The sequence below is a fragment of the Dasypus novemcinctus genome, chromosome 20 (assembly GCF_030445035.2).
Source record: "Dasypus novemcinctus isolate mDasNov1 chromosome 20, mDasNov1.1.hap2, whole genome shotgun sequence".
NCBI classification, from domain to species: Eukaryota; Metazoa; Chordata; class Mammalia; order Cingulata; family Dasypodidae; genus Dasypus; species Dasypus novemcinctus.
In genome coordinates this window covers 37,346,487-37,368,484 of record NC_080692.1, presented here as the reverse complement: position 1 = coordinate 37,368,484, position 21,998 = coordinate 37,346,487, and the positions used below count along the sequence as shown (strand labels likewise).

At 38.5% G+C, this 21,998-nt stretch overlaps 1 protein-coding gene across 4 annotated transcripts in view; it reads right to left on the bottom strand.

Moving 5' to 3' along the window:
- The window catches only part of PTPRO (protein tyrosine phosphatase receptor type O), a 329,014-nt gene that overhangs the window by 50,138 nt on the left and 256,878 nt on the right, over positions 1–21,998 (bottom strand). For all 4 annotated transcript variants that reach the window (XM_071210181.1, XM_071210182.1, XM_058282832.2 and 1 more), the window contains 3 exons: positions 5,316–5,455; positions 2,771–2,903; positions 803–923 (listed from right to left, as the gene is read on the bottom strand). In XM_071210181.1, the coding sequence (XP_071066282.1) occupies positions 803–923; positions 2,771–2,903; positions 5,316–5,455 (394 nt within the window). The remainder of the gene's footprint in view (positions 1–802; positions 924–2,770; positions 2,904–5,315; positions 5,456–21,998) is intronic.

Genomic DNA, 21,998 nt, shown 5'->3' with positions numbered 1-21,998 from the left:
CAGTGATAAACCGTGGATGAATTTATACATGAATATGTGGGTGACAGAACTCTAAGAAATGAGAAAAATATTGAATGACAATTCAGCAGACCAACATTGGGCAAATATATATTGGAAACAAATTTCCCAAACCTAGTAGTGTATGCAACTAGGAAAGAGGTTTTCTGTTTGTTTTTTAAGGGAATTGATGGATTGTTCTGATAATAGAGGGGCCACTGAAAGGATTGAGAACACTCTCTGACCAACAATGCACCTATGGTTGAAAGAAATAGGGAATCACAGAAAACATAAACCAAAAAGCAAGGAAAATGAAACTGCCTGCAAGTCTATGAGTAATAGGAACAAAACTAATAGGGGACCACTAATGGACCTAACGGTATATTCCACAAATATTTTCTGATTAAGTAGCTTTTCCCCTCTGTTTTTTCCCTGTGGTTTCCATTTTTATTATCCCCTTTCACTATCCATACTGAACAGGCATAGATCTTTCCCTTACTCCAAAGCAGTTCTGCAAGCCCCCAAAAGTAATGGATCCCTATGCATGTGCTGCTTAAAGCATAAGACTGGAAGCAAGAGGTCTGGCTTTGGGCAAACAGGCAATGTTTCGCTTTGTCATTTCACTGATAATGCTTTCTCAAATAATATTTAAAATGATACTTAGAAAACACACAAAATACAAACAGACACTAAAAACAAGAACAAAATATACCACTCTGAAATTTAGGTCTATAATTCCATACGTGTATAATAAATAAAACTATTTTAAAGGTTGTGGGTAAAAGATTAAGAAAACTTAACTTACCTGGCCATCTGCAAGTGCTTTTTCCTAAGAATGACCAGGGTCACAAGCAGCAGTCCAATTAACAGGGTGCTAAGGATGGCCAGAACTGAGATTACGACCACATTGGGATTCATCTCTGTAACTAAAGAGATAAGCCATGCATTTTCATCACAAGTTCCCACACATAGAAACCAGCAGGAACAGTCACTGTTTTTCATCCAATCGAGGAACTTTAGAAGATGACCTCGAGAGCGACCACAGTGCTGATCCAAGCCACCAGTGGCCTCCTCCTGCTGAAACGTGGCTTAGCAGAGTTTCAGAGGCCCACGTGCAGGACGCTCTTGTAAGGGAAAACTGTAAAATGTGAAGAATGCCTATCCCAGAGTTTAAATTCTTTCGGAATCTCAACAATCCAGAAGTCATTATAATACATTATCGTTGTGGAATTTTTCAAGAGCTCAGAGGGTAGCAGCTTCTTAATTTATGCCCATGACTTTAAAGTCAGAAAGCACCCTGTATACTTTGCTCACAGCTAATAATGTATATGAAAAAGGCATAAGCAAGCTACCATCTGCTGCAGCACTTAACGCATTGCTAGAAGTAGGCATGCTGGTAATCTGTAACCATATGTTTAGAGGTTTTTTTATCTGCACAATTCAAGAGATTAAACCTATTAGTAGGTGTCAGGTCCCTTAAGAACAGGGGTCATGTTCTTATGTGTATATATACACACACAGACACACACACATGCACACACACACACAGTTATATATATACAATGACTGGTCTGCTCTGGTACTTTATGTATTATCATTATGTGTGGAAGAACAGGAAATCAAAGGCAGAAAAATATGTTAAATGTTTTTATAAAACTCTTAAAAGTGGGCCAGAGGACAATCATCCCATCCTTTGCACTGATCACAAAGTCATGGAACATGCAACCCCTATGGCTGTGGGCACTTGCCACTTCCCATCTGCGCTGGTTTGGCTCCTGCTTGTGGGTAGTGCCCTTGGACAGAAAGGGCTCTCCACTCCTGGTCAGAGGAGCTTGTTTGTGTTCACTCGAATCCCAACTGCCTTTGGGGGAAGCTATTCTATCTGCCTCTCTGGGCCTCATTTTCTTCAGTTGGCAACGTATTTATTAATATCACCTCTTTCATTGGGTTGCTATGGAGATGACAAGGGGTAATGCGTTTTAAAGGGTACTTAGAAAAGGGTAAAAAGAGGTAGGAATGAGAGACCACTAATATACTTTTCAGGTCCATTTTTCCCTTCTCTTCTGAAAAAGCAAAATAAACAGAAAAATAGTCATCACTGAATATAGCAGTTAAATACATGATTATTATTACAGAAAAGGAAACAAGCTCTGTAAAAAAAAGACAGCATGATGCTAGGAGTGGTTTTGTGACAGGAGGCTCCTCAGAGGGTCACAGATGGCAGAATCAGGCTCTACCAAACCAGCCAGGGAGACGGACGATGCAAGTCAGGACAGACAACGCGGAAACAATGCTATTTTAGCTCTTTCTTTCATTACTTTCTAATGTTCACATTTCTACATTCTGCCCGGTTGGCAAGTTTCCTGCTGCGACCCAGCAGTGTCGTGTGGCCATGACGTGGGTAGCGACAGCTGAGGGCCAAGGCTGAAATAGATGCCCCTGAGCTGAGGAGGACACTGCACCTGCCACCGAAGGGCACGAGGAGGCGGCACTTGATGCTCTTCAGTTCTAAGCCCCAAACAGCCCTACACGGTACATTTGATGATTCCAGTTACACAAAGGTCAAATCAAAGTCCTAAGATGGTCAAGGTCTCTCCTAAGTCATAGCTAGTCAGAGCAGGTTGGGATTGAAGTCCTCAAAGCCTGGGAGTTTTCAAGAGGACACTGGTTCAACTGAAAGGGTAGATTAGATATATTTAAAAAGAAAAAGGAAGGAGAATCTGGAAAGAAATAACTTCCAGAGGCAACAGATTCCCTTAATGTACGTAATTACCCATTGTCGAGACGGCTATGAACGTAGGAACGCTGGGGCTGTCGTGACTAAAGCTGGTGACGCTGCAATTATAGGCGGTGGCAGGAAGGAGGCTGGAGACAGTCACAACGTGAGAAGAAACAGAAATTGGTTCCTGGAAATGCAGAAAAATAAGAGAAATTTTATGTTATTTTCAGCTGTTTCATTTCTTTACTTGTCATAGTTGAGTAAGTAATGTAAGGACAGAGTACAAAATTTCAAAGATGCAGAAGGATAGCAGAGAAAAATAAATTTCTTTCTCTCCCTATTCCCAATCTACTCAATTCTCTTCCATGGAAGCAACCATTGTTGTCACACCTGTTTTTCCTTGCCACATATCTTTTATGGAAGTATAAACATATAAGATGCACTTAAAATATAAAGGATAACATACTTTACACATTGTTCTGCTCATTTCTCCCTTAGTTAGCAGTACATTTTGGCACTCTTTCCATATTAGTACAGATGAAGCGGTTTTATTATTTTTAAAGGCAGCACAGAAGTTCATTGTAATGGCATACTTTATTTAACCAGTCCTCTTTTGATGAATATTTAAGGGGTCTCTGATTTTTCACTATTACAAAATTACTACAGTGAATATCACTGTACATACATGCTTTCACAAATATGGGGGCACATGTGTGTATATGAATATAGTGATTTATATATAGACAAACAATTTATGTATGTGTATGTATACACATATAGATATGTATGTACACACCACTATGTGTGTGCATACACTCTATGGATGCACCCACACTCTGTGTGTATGTTCATACACTTATATTTTCTTACAGTTGAATTGCTGGTTCAAAAGGTTGTTCATTTTTTGCTTTAAAGCAATTGCCAAATTGTCCTCCATAGAAATTTTTCAAGTTACCCACTTATCACCAATGTGTGGCAATGCCTACACTCTACACGCTGCACTCTTTCTGACACAGTATATTTGCAAATTCTTTGAGCTTTACCAAAGAATCGGCAGAAACTGTGTCATTGTATTTTATTTTGCATTTCTTTTATAATGAATTAGCTTGATCATCTCTGATAATCTGTAAGGGTCCTTGGATTATTTTTTCTAGGAAATAATTGTTTTGTGTTTTTTATCTTTACCTGTCTGATTTGTAGCAGTTCTTTATATGGTAAGGATACTACCTCTCTGCCTGCATTATCAGTCTTTTAATAGCATCCAACAAAATCATGGCGAATTTGTTCTCAGAAACACATGATATTGACCTGTTCTTGAGTGAAGCAAGTTGCTAATTTGATGGGCCAATAATTACACTAGTGAGAAGGACTGTACAATATAAAAAGATGGAGCCAGTTTAACCCTCTTTTTAAAAATAAGGATCTGAAATATATCTGCCTAAAGAGATTAAATCCATCAGCACTTATTTTCCACTCCAATTTTTCCGCTATCCTATAAAAGAATGATTCGAAGACAAGAAAGACTTGCTAACAGGACTCAGTTGTAATAACTAGATGCCTAACTATTGTTTTCTAAAGGGAAGTATCACTGTAGTGGCAGAAGAGAAAAGAAAATCCTTTACTGGAGAAGCAGATAATTTAAAAAAGACCTTAGAATAGAAAAAAGATTCAGCTGTTTAATGCAGATAAAAAAGAGATACGCTTGTAGAAGAGAACGTCAAAAGGGAAAAGAAATCAAAGCAAATTATCTTAATGTGCACTATGAAAGGATTTGTACTCTCAGCAATCCTCTTTTCTTCTCAATCTTATGAACTTCATTACTTATAAAGCAGCAATTATTCATGTTCATCATATTAGTATATGTACTGTATTATGTGAAATCCTTTCCAATCTGCCCTTTTCTTTCTACCTCTGGCTGTAAAATATCTTTTGCTTGTTGTTTTCCTCTCTCCTTCCACTCGTTTTGACATGATTAACAACTCAGTATTCATTATATCTGCTATTTGTGATTCTAAAAGCTTAATCATCCTTCATTTGAAAAAAAATGTCCTCCTTGCCAACTAGATGTGGACTCTTCTTTTGAATTCTCTTAGAAGTATGAATCTCTCTTTTGGCACTTATATTTTACTCTAGTTATTTCTACACTAAGATAATATCCACTACTATAACAAAAGTTTTTTGAAGAAACATATTGATTCTATCATCTGTGTTCTACACAGGTCTTTCACATAAGTGACAATTAGTTCATTTGTATTTAACTATGTTTTCCATGGCAATGTCTTCTTCCCTTTGATCAATTTAATGTCCAAAGGGAAATTTCCCTTCAATTCTTTAGTATGATCTGGAGTGGCTGTGAATTAAGGACAAAGATTAGCACAAAGATAAAGGTAAACCTTGGGTTTTGGCAACTTGCTTCTAATAACATCGTTTGAGCTTGTTCTAAGCATACTGTTAATTTCTATCATTGAAACACAAAAGAGGAAATGAACAGTTTTCAATTTCTATAGCTAAAAAAAAAAAATAGAAAAATTTCATCATACTCAGATAATTATCCTCAATCAAAATTAACTCATAAAAGGAAAATTAAAATGTACAGTACCTGGAGTCTGGTTTCCTGATTAGAGCCAACTTGTTGACAGAAGACTTCAAAGAAATCAGCTATGCCTTCTTCCACCCAGAGCAAGGTCACCGAAGTCTGGGTTTTATTCACTGCAAAAAGTGACTTCGGAGGAGCTGGTTCTGAGCAAAGAAAACTCTTTTTAAAAATTTAAAAAATTTAGTGAAACGTGTTCTTTTTTTCTTTCCCGATTCAGCAGGATAAAACATCCAAATATAAGTAGTGAAGCACATCATGAAAATTTTACATTGCTTGTGAAATATGTACTTTCACAAAGAGAGTCATCTAAATAAGGCGGCAGAATTATTTGCTTTTTTTCCCTTTCCATCTTATACTTCTCTTTTTGAAACACTTCTGTTTTCAACATCAGCTTTGCTATAAACATATTAATAGTTTTTGTATCATGTGCTCTGGAGTTAGCATTGCTAACACAGAACTTCCTGGATGAGAAACAAAACTCTGTGCTTAAAATACTGAGAGAAATAAAAATGGCATTTCCTTTCCAGTGGAGACATTCAGTTTGGTACTTAGCCAACAAACTGTCTTCCTTTCTCTAGAAACTATTTGGAATAATTTAGTTAAAGGAATGGCTTCATGAAAGTTTTGTAAAAATTAAGTGAGATAAAGCTAAATAGATGAGATGACTTTTTAAAGAAAATGACTGATGGAAGGGGGCTGGATGACTAATAAAAAGAGGACAAATTTCTTTCTGTCATTCTCTTAGACATTCTATCTTGGTCAATACTTTAATCCATTCATCAAATAAGCTGCCGGTGCTACGTCTCATTTCCAGTAACGGAGTCACTGGACTCGTTGGCTTAAGCCTAGGCCTCTGCCCGTGTCCTAGTTCTGGTAAGTGGCTTGTGGTCTAATCTCCCCACTCCTGAATCTGCTGGTAGCCTCCCTCTGTCCCCATCCTTTGGCCGTTGCCTTTTCCTCTATTCTCTCAGGATGCAAAGTATAGTCTGAATTTGGATTCAGCATTCTTGAATCCCAATTCTTAAACCAGGGCCATGGTACCTGTTGCCAGACCTCCCTGTCATTGCTTGTTTGGACATATTCTCTCATGCTGCCAGATTCATAAAACAGCATACACTGCCCACCTGCATGTCTCTGTCAGAAAACTACCCAATGGTACACTGTTGTAGATTTCCCATTGCTTGTTATTTGGGTTTCATTCTATTATTTGCCTCATGCTTCCAAATCTCATCTCCAGCTCCTGGTTGCCGGCAGTGCTTGAAAGAGCCCTGCAGGGTGGGAAGGTCAGGATTTACTTTCTAGAATACTATCACTATGGCCCTTTCCAGATCCAAGAAGTATGCCAAAGTCATTCTTGACATGATATAACACAGGCAGCTGTGGCAGTTTGAGATTATTTATGAATTCCAAAAAGAGAGATTATGTTTGTAAACTGGTCAGTTCCTCTGGGCATGATAACCCTTGGATTGTATTAGATTCATTTGTGACGTCTGATTAAATTATGTTACGATTAAGGCTTTAACTCAACCACATCAATAGGGTGTGACTCAGTGCTGAATCCCAGCCCCCTTGGTGGGCTGGTAAAACAGACTCTCACATAGAAGTAGACACACAGGAGAAGAACACAGAGGAATAGAGGCGGTTTATTAGACACAGCAGAGGCCTTGGGAAGAGAGATGAGCCTGAGAGTCTACAGCTGACCTTGTGAAGAGACCAGAGCAGATGAGCCCAGAAAGAAATCAGAGGAGCCCTAAGCCAACCTACAGCTGAGATGGAGAGAAGCTGGGCCCATGGAACCTTAAGAGGAAGAGGAAGGCTAAACCCTCGTAGACATTGCCTCCCATCTTGCTTGAACGTGTGGCAACAGACTTTGGGTAAGAAAGTTTCTTTTATGATACCTTGAGTTGGACTCTTTAGGGTCTTGTGACTGTAAGCTTCTAGCTCAAATAAATACCCTTTATAAAAGCCAACAGATTTCTGGTACTTTGCATCAGCACCCCTTTGGCTGACTAACACACAGTAGCCTAAACTTTTGTTCAACTAAAATGAAACATTTTTCTTTCCAGAGGCATCTTGACAAGGTTAGGCAGAAGAGTTGAAGGAGGAAAGAGATGAGTTAGTCTTGTGCAAGCATAATTCACAATAGATGTCAGGACCCCTTGTTCTTTGAAATGAATTGTACACTCCCTCCAGACATTGTACTGTCTCACTTCCCCTCTGAAGATTGCTGATGAAACACAGAAGGCAACTTCCACTTCCCACACCCTTCAAAATTGTCCTGGCAAATGACATTATGAGTCAGAGACTAAGGCCTTCACTGGTCTAGGCTCTTTGGACCTAAGTTTGAGGTTGTTTTGGGAAGAAATGAATGATTTTTTAGGCTGAGCCTGGGTTTTCTCTTTTTAAAAAATATACATTATAGAATTGCTCCTCAGAGTTTATTTCTTGGACTATGATCGGAAACCCCAGGTGGTCTATATTTTTCCTCATGATAGATAAAATCAGTTCAACTATCCAATTTGAGCATTGCCCAAATCCTAACTTCCAGAGCTGACCTTTTAAATGTACTTCCAGTTGCCTACCACATGTGCCCACTTGAATATCTCACTATGACCTCAAACACTACATGGTCAAAACTGAACCTGGCATCCTCCCCTGCCCACAAGTTCTACCCCTGATTCTCTCATGTGCACCACCATTCTTTCAATGGTCTTTCAAAATTTGAAGCTCTTCTCTTACTTCTCAATACCGCATAGCATATCTTTCACAATTCTTATTCTCTTCCTTTTATATATTCTTTTTATTATATTGCTTGTCCAGACATTTGTCATCACACTCATGGATCCTGACCCCTTTTCTCCTTCCTTTAATTGGTTCTTTCTTCATCCCACTGATGATAACTTGAATCATCATCTTAAAACACCACTTTGGGTATGTTAAATCCTATCTTTGCATTGTTGCTGTGTCAAATCCATATACGACAAGTTTTTAAGATTCTACCTGAGGTGGCCATGTCCTACCCAGGTAGCCTCACCACCAACCCTATGGCACCAGCAGGCTTCCTCCTTGCTAAGCCATATTTTCCATGGATCTTTATGCAGGCAGTGCTCTTTCTCAACATAAGTGTTTCCCCTTAATCAGTGTACTGTTTCTTGTATTCTGCTTATACCAACGTCAAGAAAAAGTCTTACCTCCTCCTCAAAGCCTTATCTAATGACTCTGTCTCTCAATCCCCTATCTGACCTTCTGTTGTGTTTTATTTTCTATTTGATCTATGTGCATAAATCTTCATTCCATTAGATTCTACTAGATTCAAGAGCAAGGATCATGTGTTATAAATTATTTTGTCTTCTTGAACCAGTCACCTGTAGATAATAAATCAGAATTAAGCTTCATGAACCAGAAATGTCCTTAGGATTCAAGCATCAGACAAGACTGGACACACTGGGATTGATTTTGATAATTCTCTGTCCTCTTACAGTGATCAGGTTGATGAAATCATCAGCTTTCAATGGCAGAGTCAAACACAGTTGTGAATTATAATAAACACTGTCAGTGACCCAAAGACTGTGACATGGATACTAGCGTAGGGATTTCTTTGGTCAGGCTGAGAATGTGGGTCTAGGTGATAAGCAGGATCAGGAAAATCTCCAAAGCACCTCAGACCTCTAACAACCATGAAACAAATTTTCCTTTTTAGGTATTACATGGGCATAATAGATTATTCCAGGATCACCGCATCCTTTATCAACTGCACCCTTTACTGAATGACTCATAATTAAACTTGACTACCCAAGACAACATCTGTCCCAGGCAGTGAATTAAAAGGTTAGAATCATATTGTCCAGTAGAGTAGCTATGAGCCACACATAGCTACTGAGCACCTGAAAGGTGTCCAGTCCAAATTGAGGGATTCTGAAAGTATAAAACACAGACCAGTTTTCAAGGATTTAGTATGAAAAAAAGAATAAAAAAGGGAAACGGACTTTGGCCCAGTGGTTAGGGCGTCCGTCTACCACATGGGAGGTCCGCGGTTCAAACCCCGGGCCTCCTTGACCCGTGTGGAGCTGGCCATGCGCAGCGCTGATGCGCGCAAGGAGTGCCGTGCCACGCAAGGGTGTCCCCTGCGTGGGGGAGCCCCACGCGCAAGGAGTGCGCCCCGTAAGGAGAGCCGCCCAGCGTGAAAAGAAAAGAGCAGCCTGCCCAGGAATGGCGCCGCCCACACTTCCCGAGCCGCTGACGACAACAGAAGCGGACAAAGAAACAAGACGCAGCAAATAGACACCAAGAACAGACAACCAGGGGAGGGGGGGAAATTAAATAAATAAATAAATAAATCTTTAAAAAAAAAAGAATAAAAATATCTCATTAATAGTTTTTTATATTGATAATGTGTTGAAATGATACTACTTTGGATAAATTGGGCTAAATAAGGAATATTATTACACTAAATTTCACCTGTTTCTTTTTACTATTTTTAATGAGGCTGTTAGAAAATTACAAATTGTGTATATGGCGGTCATATTTCACTTGGAATGCTGGGTTAGAACATCCTTTTCTGTCAGATAGAGAAGGCTGGGAATTCTTGGCAGAAGCTCATGGGAGGAGTTCACTTCTGAAGTCCACCTCCTCTCTTGGGAAGGCAAAGTCTGCTCAGCTCAGCAGCCTACAACTGCTTCCCACCCTCAGGCAGAGTCTCCAAGGAGTATGGGTAGTGGCTAACTAGTGCTTAGGCAATTGTGTATAGCAGGGACTAGAATGACACGGAAAGCATTTTGATTGGCCTCTAGCTCATTACTGAATATATCAAATATGGTCTAACTCATAAAGGGGAGAGGTAGGACGATCCCAGTTAGAATAAATGGGCTTTTAGACAATGTTCAAGTAGTGTAAAGAGCATTGCTGATATTAGCTATAGACTGTCTCCCACTTATCTCTGTCTCTCTAAATGATATTTTAAATCCTAATTTCCTTAAAGATCCCAAGCTCCAAGTCAAATTTCCATTTGTTTCAAATAATTTCAGAGTCCACGATATTTGATGTGAGTACCTATGTATATAGGTAAAGGAGATATAGATACACTATTTTAAAAAGGAGGTATAAGAAAGGTTGTTTGCTCTTAGATACTCTCTAATAGCTTTCTAACATTGCTGTTGTTCTCTACTATTTGCCCCTTCTCCTTTCCTCTTTCCTCCTGTCCCTCTCAATACCTCTCCAGGTTTGGGTTGAGAACCCAATGTAATTTTATTAAGAAAACCAAGAACCACATACTCAACATGGACAGAATAGAAATCTGTAAGGCTATCCCTATCATTTAATTTAAATTGGATTATGAGAGGCTCAAGCTGTTGCCCAGGCTCTCTGGGGAGTGAAAGTGACCTTCATGAAGTGCGAGCTAGTGTTTGATTCTTATTCTGTGTTCTACTAGCAAATGTCTTCCTTTTCTAGGGAATTCCAATGGGAATAGTCAGGTGTAATGTTTAGCCATTGAGCAGAAATAGAATTTACTTTTTACTTAAAATCCACCATTCTCTGACGGTTGTTACATTTTTTATTTTATGCAACTGGAAAAAGATCTTGACCAAAATGGGGAAAGGGTTATTATGATGGACAACATCCATTCCAAAGAACAAAGAGAGTCCGTAACTGCAAGCAAGTAAGTCTCATCCATCTGCCCCATGGGATCTAAGCCCCCTCTCAATTAGAGGTGGCATTTTTAGGACTTGGGAATTATCCTGAATGACATTGTAATGACAGATACAAGCCATTGTATATCTTGTAATAACTTGCATAAATGCGTGAGACAGAGAATAAACTACAATCATTGCTTAGTGGTAATGCTCCAAGATGTGTTTATCAATTGTGGCAAATGTACCACAATAATGAAAGATGTTATTGATGTGGGTAAATGTGGGAGGGCTAGGGAGTGGGGCATATGAGAATCCCCTATATATTTTTGTGTAATAGTTATGTAATTTAGGTTTCTTTTATAAAAAAAATAAAAAGGTATATTAAAAATTTTAATGTAACCCATTATTTAGCTGCTTATAAAATGATAATGAGGCCAAGTTTATATATATAGTTTCACTCTGCTTATAGTTTATGCCGCTAAGCTTGTTGATTCTTTTTGCAAATGTGTAACTTTGGGTGGTGAAGAGAATTCAGTAGAAAAGCACTGCAAAAAATGATCTTAAGTCATGATTGATATAGAAAAATCTATTTTCAATCATAAGCCTCACTAACAGAAATTTGGTAGTAACCTCTTCATATACAAAGGATTGTCTTTAACATCTATATTATAGTTAATCTTTTAAATCCTTTTTCACTTTCCTCAACTTAGGCAATTCTAACTTAAGAAGTATAGGCCACATAACTTATATTTAACTTTGCCAAAGAAAACATCTATGACTTAAGCAGTATAAGTAACATAAATTATGCTCAATTTGGTAAAAGCTTAAAAATCTGCAAAAGAAAACACTGCTTGAAGAAGAAAAAAAGCTATGAGGTTGAGAAATTATTCAGAGTGAGTTAAGATTGATATGCACTGAAATTAAGAGGTGGGAAAGTTATATTAAACAACAGAAATCTTACTAGACTTGAATTTAATTAGGCCTTTCTCATGCTGACATAAGCAAATTATTTTCCTAGATACAGTTAATAAATAGAACATTTTAAAATTCCATTAGGAAATATAAAAAAATTCAGACAAATATTTAGTATCAGAGAAAAAGTAGGCCCTTTTCATGTACAAATCATAAAATTAGAAATAGCTGTAATTTACATCACATTTTAATTCAATTCTTTTTGTCTTAATGATACTGAGTATTATCCCTACATGTGAATCATTGGGTAAGTTTATAGTTTTTGCAGCTCAAGTAAATTCCAAAGGTTCACGGAATTTTTCAGAGAAAGCTCTCTCATTTAACATTACTTATTTTCAAAACAAAATATCTGACTTCCTTTTTTTTGGTTCCAGGAATATGTGCTTTCATTTAGCAGCTTTATTTCGTTAGCAGCTACACATTGCAACATCATTAGGAAAATATAACTACTCCCATTATTGCCTTTACTCTGAACCCAGGGGCAAGCTGAACAAAAAGCCTGAAGGGACAAGAAGTATTATACAGTCAGCCCCTCATTTTATCAGTGAGTCACCTGAAATCCAGAGATCCTGAATCACTTGCCTGAGGTAACAGGATTTGTCTGTGAGAGCAAGGGCTGAAAGCCAGACCTCCTCACTGCTCGCTAAGGGGCCTTCCTACGACACCTGGCTTCCTCTAAACATCGTGTAGTTTTCGTTCAGTTTCACAGAACTGGAGATGACAAGGCTCTTCAAAAGGTCCTTTGTTCGGAAGATCAAATTCTCTAGCGTGGCATATGACATGTCTTTCTTGCATTTGTTTGTGCCTTTAAACTACTGCCAGGTTTCACAGTCATTGCCCTGAGCCCATCATCCAGATTCTTCTAATACCTTGAAAAGAACAAGAGACCTGCAAAATATGCATTTGCTTTAAGGTGGGGAGGAATGGTTGTGTCCACTCCACATCTATATCAAGAGGGGGCTTAGATTCCACATGGATGTTGGATGCAATTCTCCTGCTTTCAGTTGTAGACACTCTTGGCTCCCTGGTGTGGTGGTTGACCTTCTTCACCTCATGTTAGCTGAGTGGGTTAAGTCCAATAGCCTTTAATCCAGTTTTATCCCACCATTCCACTCTTAAGCCCTTCTCTCAAAATTCCCAATGACTTCTGGGTTGCTAGAGCTGGTGGTCAGCTCTCCTTCCTCACTTGCTTGACTTAGCAGGCTTGACGGACTGGTAACTCCTAACCCACAGAAGCACTTTTTCACTTGGTTTTTGGACCAGCACACTCTTTTGGGTTCCCTTCACTGGCCACTCCTTCACAGTCCCCTTGGCTGGTTCCTCCTCACCACCTCTACTTAAAGTGGCCCAGGACTCAGTCCTGGAATATCCTTAGTTTATTTCATTCATTCCTTGATAATCTTGTCAACTCTCTTTCCTGACTTCTTGACTTCAGATTGATGTCTCCAGTCCTGAAGGCTCTCCTAAATCCAACCTCCTTGGTCTACCTGCCTACCCAGTATCTGTTCTTTGATGTGTAATAGACAGCTTCAAATGTTCACATAGGCAAAAATGAACTTCTGATCATCCCCCCAAACATGCTTCTCCCATAATCTTCCCCAACTCGGTAAATAGCACATCCATCCTTCCCGTTGTTCAGGCTCCTAATCCTGGAGTCTCTCAAGACTTCTTTCATTCATACATAGACCTCATCTAAATCCACCTGCAGATTCTCTTAGCTGCACCTGTAAAATAAACCCAGATTCTGATGATGTCTCATCACTTCCCCTGCTACTAGCCTGATCCAAGCAGGTTGAATCTCATTTGGACAAATACAACAGCCTTTTAATTCTAAAGTGACCTTGTAATTTATCAAAGTTGTCCACAATTGGGATATTTTTTGAGGATTAAAAGGATTGTTAAAGATGAGCCTAGAATTTAATTGATCCATAACAGGTGTAAACCATCACTGTCTTGGCAACTGGGATGGATGGTCATCCTACCTAATTGGTCCTCTGCTTTTACCCTCGACCCTGAACAGTCTATTCTTGCTGAAGTGATCTTGCTAAACTAAGTCAGGTCATGTGCCTCCTCTGCTTATCCCAAAGGAGTCCCATCACACTCTGAGTAAAGTTTCTGTTCAATGACCCTATATGATTTGATCCCTTGTCACCTCTCACCTCATATCCACATCTTTCCCCATCCATTCCACTCCATCCTCACTGCCTTCCTTCCTCTTGTTTGAACTCACCTAACACACTGCTGCTTTGGGAACTTTGTGCCTTGTTTCCTTCTGTCTACAGAATCCACTCCCAGTTATCTGCCTGGCTCACTTCCTTACTTCCTTCAGGTTTTTACTCAAAATCACCTTCTCTGTGAAGTTAACCCTAGCATTCTACACAAAATTGTACCTCTAACCCCACAAAACTTCCTATTTTCCTTTCCTCCTTCCTTTTTTTCCATAGTATTTATCACCATTTAACATCCTTAATTTTTGTTTGTCTTTTTTTCTCCACTAGAAATAGGCTAGAAATTTTTGTTGTTTAGTTCATTACTATATCTTCAGTACTGGGAATAGTGTGTGGCATGTAGTAGATACTAAATAAACATTTGTTAACTGATAGAATGAAAGAATTTAAAATTATTGTCAAAACTTAACTATTCCACTAGCCTCTTTCTAGCTGATTGGTGGCAATAAATATACATAAAGTGAGTGGTGTGGATGTGTACATTTCTCCTCCTTCTTCCCCTCCTTCCGTCCATTCATATACCCACCCACCCACACACCCATCTTTCTTTCCTTCATGAACTATATTGACACAATTTTAATTCATAGTCCCATCTTATTGGGTTCACATTTTTTTGGCAGGGGAAGGAAGAGGATGAGTTAGTCACATACCATACTAGAAGAAGATTCAAGAAAAGAGTATGGGAAGAAAGGGAGAGATACTTTAGATTTTATTATGCTTTGGCTGACAACATTTAACTCATTTATTTCCAAAAATAAAGGCAGCATATACCCAGCCAACTATTTCCAAAATTGTAAACTTGGTGGCTTCAATGTAAAAATAAACAAAATGTTCTCAATTAGAATTAAGATCATGCCCGATGTTCAATCTGTGAATTATCTATGATAAGGTGGATGGGGAAGATTTGGCAGTGAATAGGGTTGTTGGTGAGGCAGCAATGTGAGTCAGGCTGATGATGCTAGAGTATGAGTGTGAGCAGGTTTTGGGAGGGGTGGGTTGTGCTATCCATAGAGCTGGGGGAGAGGGCTGGAAGAAGGAACAAGGTGAATTCTTGCAAGGTAGAAGACTGTGGTAGAGAATACAATTGTGGGAGTTATCTCTTGGAAACACTGGTAGGAGAGGGTCACTGGTACAGGGAATCAGTGGTGGGGAGATGTGTTGGGAAGAGTGTATCTGGGGCATGCCTCTATGGAATAAGAATGAGTTCATAGGGTGTTATCTCAGTGGGTAGAGGCCCACACAATAAACAACAAAATATTAAATTCCCATCCTGGGGTATCCTTCTACCTTTGCTAATAGAGTGGCAAGAATCTCTAGAGTACATAGGCAATGCTTAATAAAAGAAAACACCAATACACCAAGCCCCCGATATGAATGCTTGTACTTAAGACCCTTACTCTTGTAAAATTGAAACTTAACCCAATAATATCTATTGCCTAAGAGTTACCTCCTGAAAACATCCTTGTTGCTCAAATGCGGCCTCTTTCTAAGCCAAACACAGCAAATGAACTTATTATCTTCCCCCTGGTGTATGACATGAATCCCAGGTATGAGCCTCCCTGGCACCGAAGGATTATTACCAAGCACCAACCAGTGAAGCATTTGGAAAAAGACCTTGACTAAAAAGGGGAAATATTAAATACAAAAGAGATTTTATAGCTAAGAGATTTCAAAGTGACTTGGGAGGTTATTCCAGAGGTTACACTTATGAACATCTCACTCATTGGCAGATCTCACTGACTGCCACAGTAAACATTGCCTCAAGCAGAGGTGCTCCTGAGAGCTCTAGAGACATCTGGACACTATAGGAAGGGCACACAACCCCATGACATCAGCACCCTGTTGGTGGACCTTACCTTGGAACATATAACCTCTTTCCCCACTGTAACAGAGTTAGGCTCATTTATAAATTCCCTACACATGATTCTTCTGCCCTTTTTATTTGAACCTATAATTAGCACAATACCCATTAAATATATTTACCAGAGACTTAAATCTTTGGTCTGTTCATATGCTGATTGAACCCTGAATCTCAGCAGAGTTGCAGCCAACATCTACTCTCCAGTTCATCAGACTTGCCCGGGGCAACTAACAAAACTATGATGATGGACAATTCTCATCCCCAAAAGCAAAAAGCATCTACAACTGCAAGCCAAACAGTTTCATCCATCTGCCCTATAAGACCTAAGCCCCCTCTCAATCTGAAGAAGAGCAGGCATCGCCATCCCCAAATCCTCAAAATTTAGGAATGAACAAACATAGGGGGAACAAAAACATGGACCAAAATAGCCTTATTATTATTGAAGTAGCAGAAGAACTTGTAACATGATATAAAGGTAGTAGTTACCAGTGGTTTTGAGGGAGGGGAAGTGAAGAATAGGCAGAACATAGAGCATTTGTAGGACATTAGAATTGTTCTGCACGATATTGCAATAATGGATACAGGCCATTATACATTTTGCCAAAACCTATAAAATTGTATGGTGCAAAGTGTAAACCATAATGCAAACTATAGACCATGGTTAGCAGCAATGCTTCAATATTTGTTCATTAATTGTAACAAATGTACTACAGTAATGTAAGATGTTATTAACAGGTAAAAATGTGAGCAGGGGAGAGGGTGGGGTATATGGGAATCCCCTATGTTTTCGATGTTAACTTTTCTGTAATCTAAAACTTCTTTAAAAATAAAATTAAAAGAAAAAAGAAGTAAGCTCACAAAAGGCAGCACCATGTAATGGCTGGCTTTTATGAACTCAGAAATTGCATTTCACCAAAATGTATATCATTTTTTGGTAATCTATTGAAATATTATGAGACAGAGAGGGAGAGAGGGAGAGACAGAGAGATTCTAATATGCCCCAGATTCCTAACATCTGAAATTACTTAAATGGTTCTATAGCCATTTCTTGTTTAGAACCAAATTATGTGTTAATATATTTATTTCTAATCTATGTAAAGGCTTTCATGACTGAGATTAAGAAAATCAGGTCAATGTCATTAATATCCAAAATTAAGAAAAGGAACTGAAAGTCACAAGCATGGGCGTGAGGCTCCTCCTTGGCCTGTTACATATATTAATAGATGAATGAGGTTTGCAAGAAAAATGTACCCCAAATCCAGGAAAACATAAGCAGAAAATGGAGAACAAAATTCTGGTGCACTAGTCTCAGGACCAATGCTGTGTAAAGTGAGTCAGATTTCTCTAGGCTCCAGGTTATTAAAACAAGGACATTGCACTAAATTAACTCCAAAACGTCTTCTAGCACTGACATTACATGACTCCTTATCCTGTCCCTGCCCAAGCATGTCTGTGGTCTAGATAAAGCAGAAGTTAAACAATGGAGGTATATAAACTGTTTTCTAGTTTTCCTCTTATCACCTCGGCTTTTGCTTCCTCCTCTCTCTTGCTGGCATCCCCTCCCCTGCTCAATCTCCAGATGCTTAAGTGGTTCCTCTGGGTGGATCCAGGGCTTCTCTTCTCTTCCCCTCCCACCTTCCCCCTCCTCTCTACTTCCCTTTCCCTTCTCTATTTGTACTTACTCCTTGGCGATCATGTCAAAACACAAGTTTATATTTTCAGTCCAGAATTCTTCCCTGATCTCCAGATATATAAATCAATCTCTATACTGGATATCGTACTTGGATGTCTCATGGTCGTCACCAATTTTTTGGATGTCCAAGGCACAATTCTAGATTCTCACTCCACCCCAAATTTATGTCTCCTCTAGTTTATCTAATCTCTTCAGTCTCAGTGAGTTGCCCCACCATCTACCCGTTATCGAAGAGCAAAGCCTAGCAGTCATTCTGAATTTCCTTTTCTCTCCCTTCCCATTTCCACCTCATCATATTGTCCTGTGAACACAACTTCCGAAAGAGCTCCTGAATTCTGTCCACTTTCCTCCACCTCCAGTACTACCACTGTAGTTCAAGATACCATCATATCTCATAGAACTAGTTTGAATTATAATGCTATTTTTAAAGCTAGGACAAAAAGCTTCTTAATTGTTCTCCCTACTTGTACTATTGACCCAACAATCCTTTCTCCCTTGACTACTAGAAGGGTTTTAAATGTAGGTCAGATTGTTTTAAATTCTCTAAATGGCTTCTCATTGCATTCAAAATAAAATCCCAAATTCCATATAACCTGGCCTCTGCATATTCCCTTGGACTGGCAAGCTCTTTCTTAACCTTTTCACAGCTGACCATTTCTTGTTATTCAGATCTCAGCCTCCATCACTTCCTCAGGGAGCGCTTTTGCCACACAGTTACAATGCACCACATTACCTGATTTAATGCTCTGCAAAATGCTTATTACCATGAGCGTTGCTTCCTTTTCACTAGCCCCTTTTCACTAGCTCATAAGTACCTTGTGAGCAGAAAGTTAAAGTGGCCTTTTTTGTTCATTAATATAAATAGTCTGGCATCTGAAACAGTGCTAAGAAGGTTCTCAGCATTTATTTGTTAAATAAATTAATGATTGGGTATTCTATTATCTTAGCGTTACTCTATGTTCAAATCTCACTCCTGTTTCTCTTCCTTTTTTGTAAAGGCTGATCCTCTGACGTAGATTTATCAAATCCTTCTAACGTTAGCTCAGCATTTCAGACAGATTCACCAAGGCTATCAAACACAACTAGCTACTTATTGAAACCACAGTCACATGCAGACCCATGAGTTCTTATAAAATGACAAGTCTTAGTGCAGATTTGATAGACATTTGTATTGATTGTCAAAAGGAACTGTCATCACATACCACACAGTGCCATGAAACTGCTGGCACCCTAAAATTCTTAATGGCATGATTGGCTTAATGCCCCGCAAACCACATCCCTATTGGTGTGTCTTCTTGTACGTGTGGATTGATGACATCATTATTGACAATTCTTGGCAACCAACCCAAGCACATGTCAGCTTGGATTAATTTCTATTACCCTGGACCTACTGGTGATCTAGTTTCTTTCCAAAGATGTAGATCTTGCCCTCCATGAGAGCTGGTTGAGCCATTCATAAGGGGCTTGTGTCACAGAGCAGGTGAGAATTGAATGGGGGGTAAGCCCTCACACTTTGGGTCCTAGCTTTAACAGTAGCATTCCAATTTGAACAAACCCTGAAAATCTGTGTGCCAAAGTTGCATATATCTGTAAAAGGGAATCAAAATGACCTCTATGTATATCACACAAATGCTGGGAAGATATAAAATGACTAGACTAAAAATTTTGTGAATAAAAAAGTGTTTTAAATTCACTTATTACTTAAGTAAATGTTATTTCAGTTCTCTGAAAGGTGAAACTTGTTTTGATTAAATATTAACTGGAATACTATTTTCAGCCTTTAGGTTTGCAATTTCAATTTAATTCAACTGAGTGTTATCTACAGTAGGCAAGGCGTCATGTTATAGAAAACTCAAAGAGCTTATAAAAACAATAACATGATTAATGGAATAGGAAATAGAATTTTTGATGAAAGAATAAATAGTAAGTTTATTTAGCTTCCAGGAAAAAAGTATGAGGCTGAGGACAGGCACATTGTCTCAAGAACATGAGAGAGGCAATAATCCTTTTGATACTAATGTAGGAATAAGGCAAAGTTTATTAATTCTAAGAGTTAGGATGTAGGAGAAATGATATCTATAAGAACTTCTCTTTCCTTCTTGAAAAATCTAAAGGAGCTTTGTACGATGGTTTAAGTGCTCTGACTTTTATCAGGAAGACATGGAGATGCAAAAGTTGACAGTATGTGGGATCATGGTTTGTACTCATGTTCCTATGTAGGTATAATTGTAGCAGCTCATGACTTTAGTCCAAATTCCTGAGGTACCATGATCAATCAATAATGTCATAGAAAAATAGTAGGGAAGCACGCAGTAGGTCCACTGAATGTTACTTTGGTCAGATTGCCTCTGAATTTGCATTTAAGAAAGACTGACAGACCAAATGAATTGGAGATAGCAGCAGGACCCAAGAAACATTTAGTTACCAGGAACCATAAAGCTTGGGAAAGGAAAGGCATGGAACAGAGGTATAATCCTCAAGTAGTTACAGCTGCTTGGAAATGAGTCCTGAACTGACCTTTATGTCCACAGAACACAAAATCAGAAATAATGGCTGGAAATGACAGGCCACTGCTTTTCTCAATAGCAGGGATAAGTTCATGCAGCCTGAGAAGCTAATTGCCACATTCCTAGAATGAAGTATGGACTGCTAGAGAAGAAGAACAAATTTCCTGCAGTGCCTGAAAGACTGAACTCTGCCCAAGATCATCAACAGGACCGAGCAAATCCTCCTCGAGCTGCCCAGGAGCAGTTCTGTACCCTTGAGAGGGTTTTGGAAATTTGCAGAAATGTTTTTAGTAGTCATAACCAAAGGAGTTACCTAGAGTTCTGTGAGTAGGACTTGGAAATCCTCGATATCCTGCAATGACTAAGAGTTCCAAAATAAAAAATATTTTCCTATGTTGTACATAACTTACTTTCTTTTTTTGTTTTAAACAAATCAATTTTGTTACATATTAATAAAGCATAAATCCAACCAAGTAGTATACACAATTGTATTCGGTGTAATCATGTATTTGTGTATTCATCACCCCAATCATTCCCAAAGCACTTTCATTATTCCAGTAATAATAGTTAACAAAAAACAAATAAACAAAACTCATCACCTCTCAATCTCTCTAAGCTTTGCCTGCTGTACATAGCTATTCTTTTTCCCTCTCTTTAGTATATTCCTATTTATAGTTTGTAAGAACAGTCTTCTATATGCAATATCCCCCACATTCGTATTTTACATGAGGTTTTACTATCTTATAGAGTCCCATGATACAGTTTTTAGTTTTCTTCTAGTAATATACATGACCTTAGACTTTCCTTTTCAACCAATTCTACCCACACAATAGCTCTGCTAGTTACAAACACCATGATATGCGTCTCCTACGTGTTTTACATTGCACCAGACTAACCCCACCACAAATATAAATTTATAGTTTACCATGTAATAATATTGAAAAGCTTTTCAAGCAGTTAAGCAAAATAATTTAGAAGTTGTCATGAAGTAAGATGATTAAATGGATTAAGACATTGTTTTAAAATTGATGAATAAGCAACTTTCTCTGCCCATAGTGTCTACTCAATACATCATTTATTGCTACTACATATTTCATTTTAAAGGGTTTCAGTGCAAGAATGAGGTTTTTTCCATGGCAATGAAGATGAAAAAATGGAACAGAAAAGATTTTGGACTCAGGTTTATGCATGGAATTATAGAGATATGGAACTACTGGGTATATTGAGGAAAGACTGTAGTTTGTTTGGTTTGGGATTTTCTAAGAGTTTTTAAAAAGTACATCACTGCCAGCAATGCTGCTTATGGTATTTAAGCTGCTAACAAAACACCCCTGCCTGGGTCTTGATTTACAGCTGTCATACGCACATATATAATAACAGAGATGACATGAGTCTTACGGACAGACTCAGGCATGTATTATAAATTAGCAGACATCTGACCCACAGATGTCAGTAAATGTCAATAAATATTGTGAAAATGTGTTTACTATTGACATTCTTTTTATTTCCAATTTTTGAAACAGAAATATGGTAAGAGGACTCTGCTATAAAAATTGCATATGGAAATTATGCACTTATTTTTGAGTTGCCACTCTTACACCTGACATTGCCCCAAAGGGTCTACCACACAACTTTTTTGCCAAACATCAGTTGTCTGCTGCCAATGGTAGCATACAGTCTTCAAGGACACTTTGAGTATTAGAAATTAAAGGTATGCCTCAACACATGGTAGATTTCCCAATGTTGAAAATGCATTTTGTGTGATATAGTGTCACATCCCAGTTGCATGTCATAA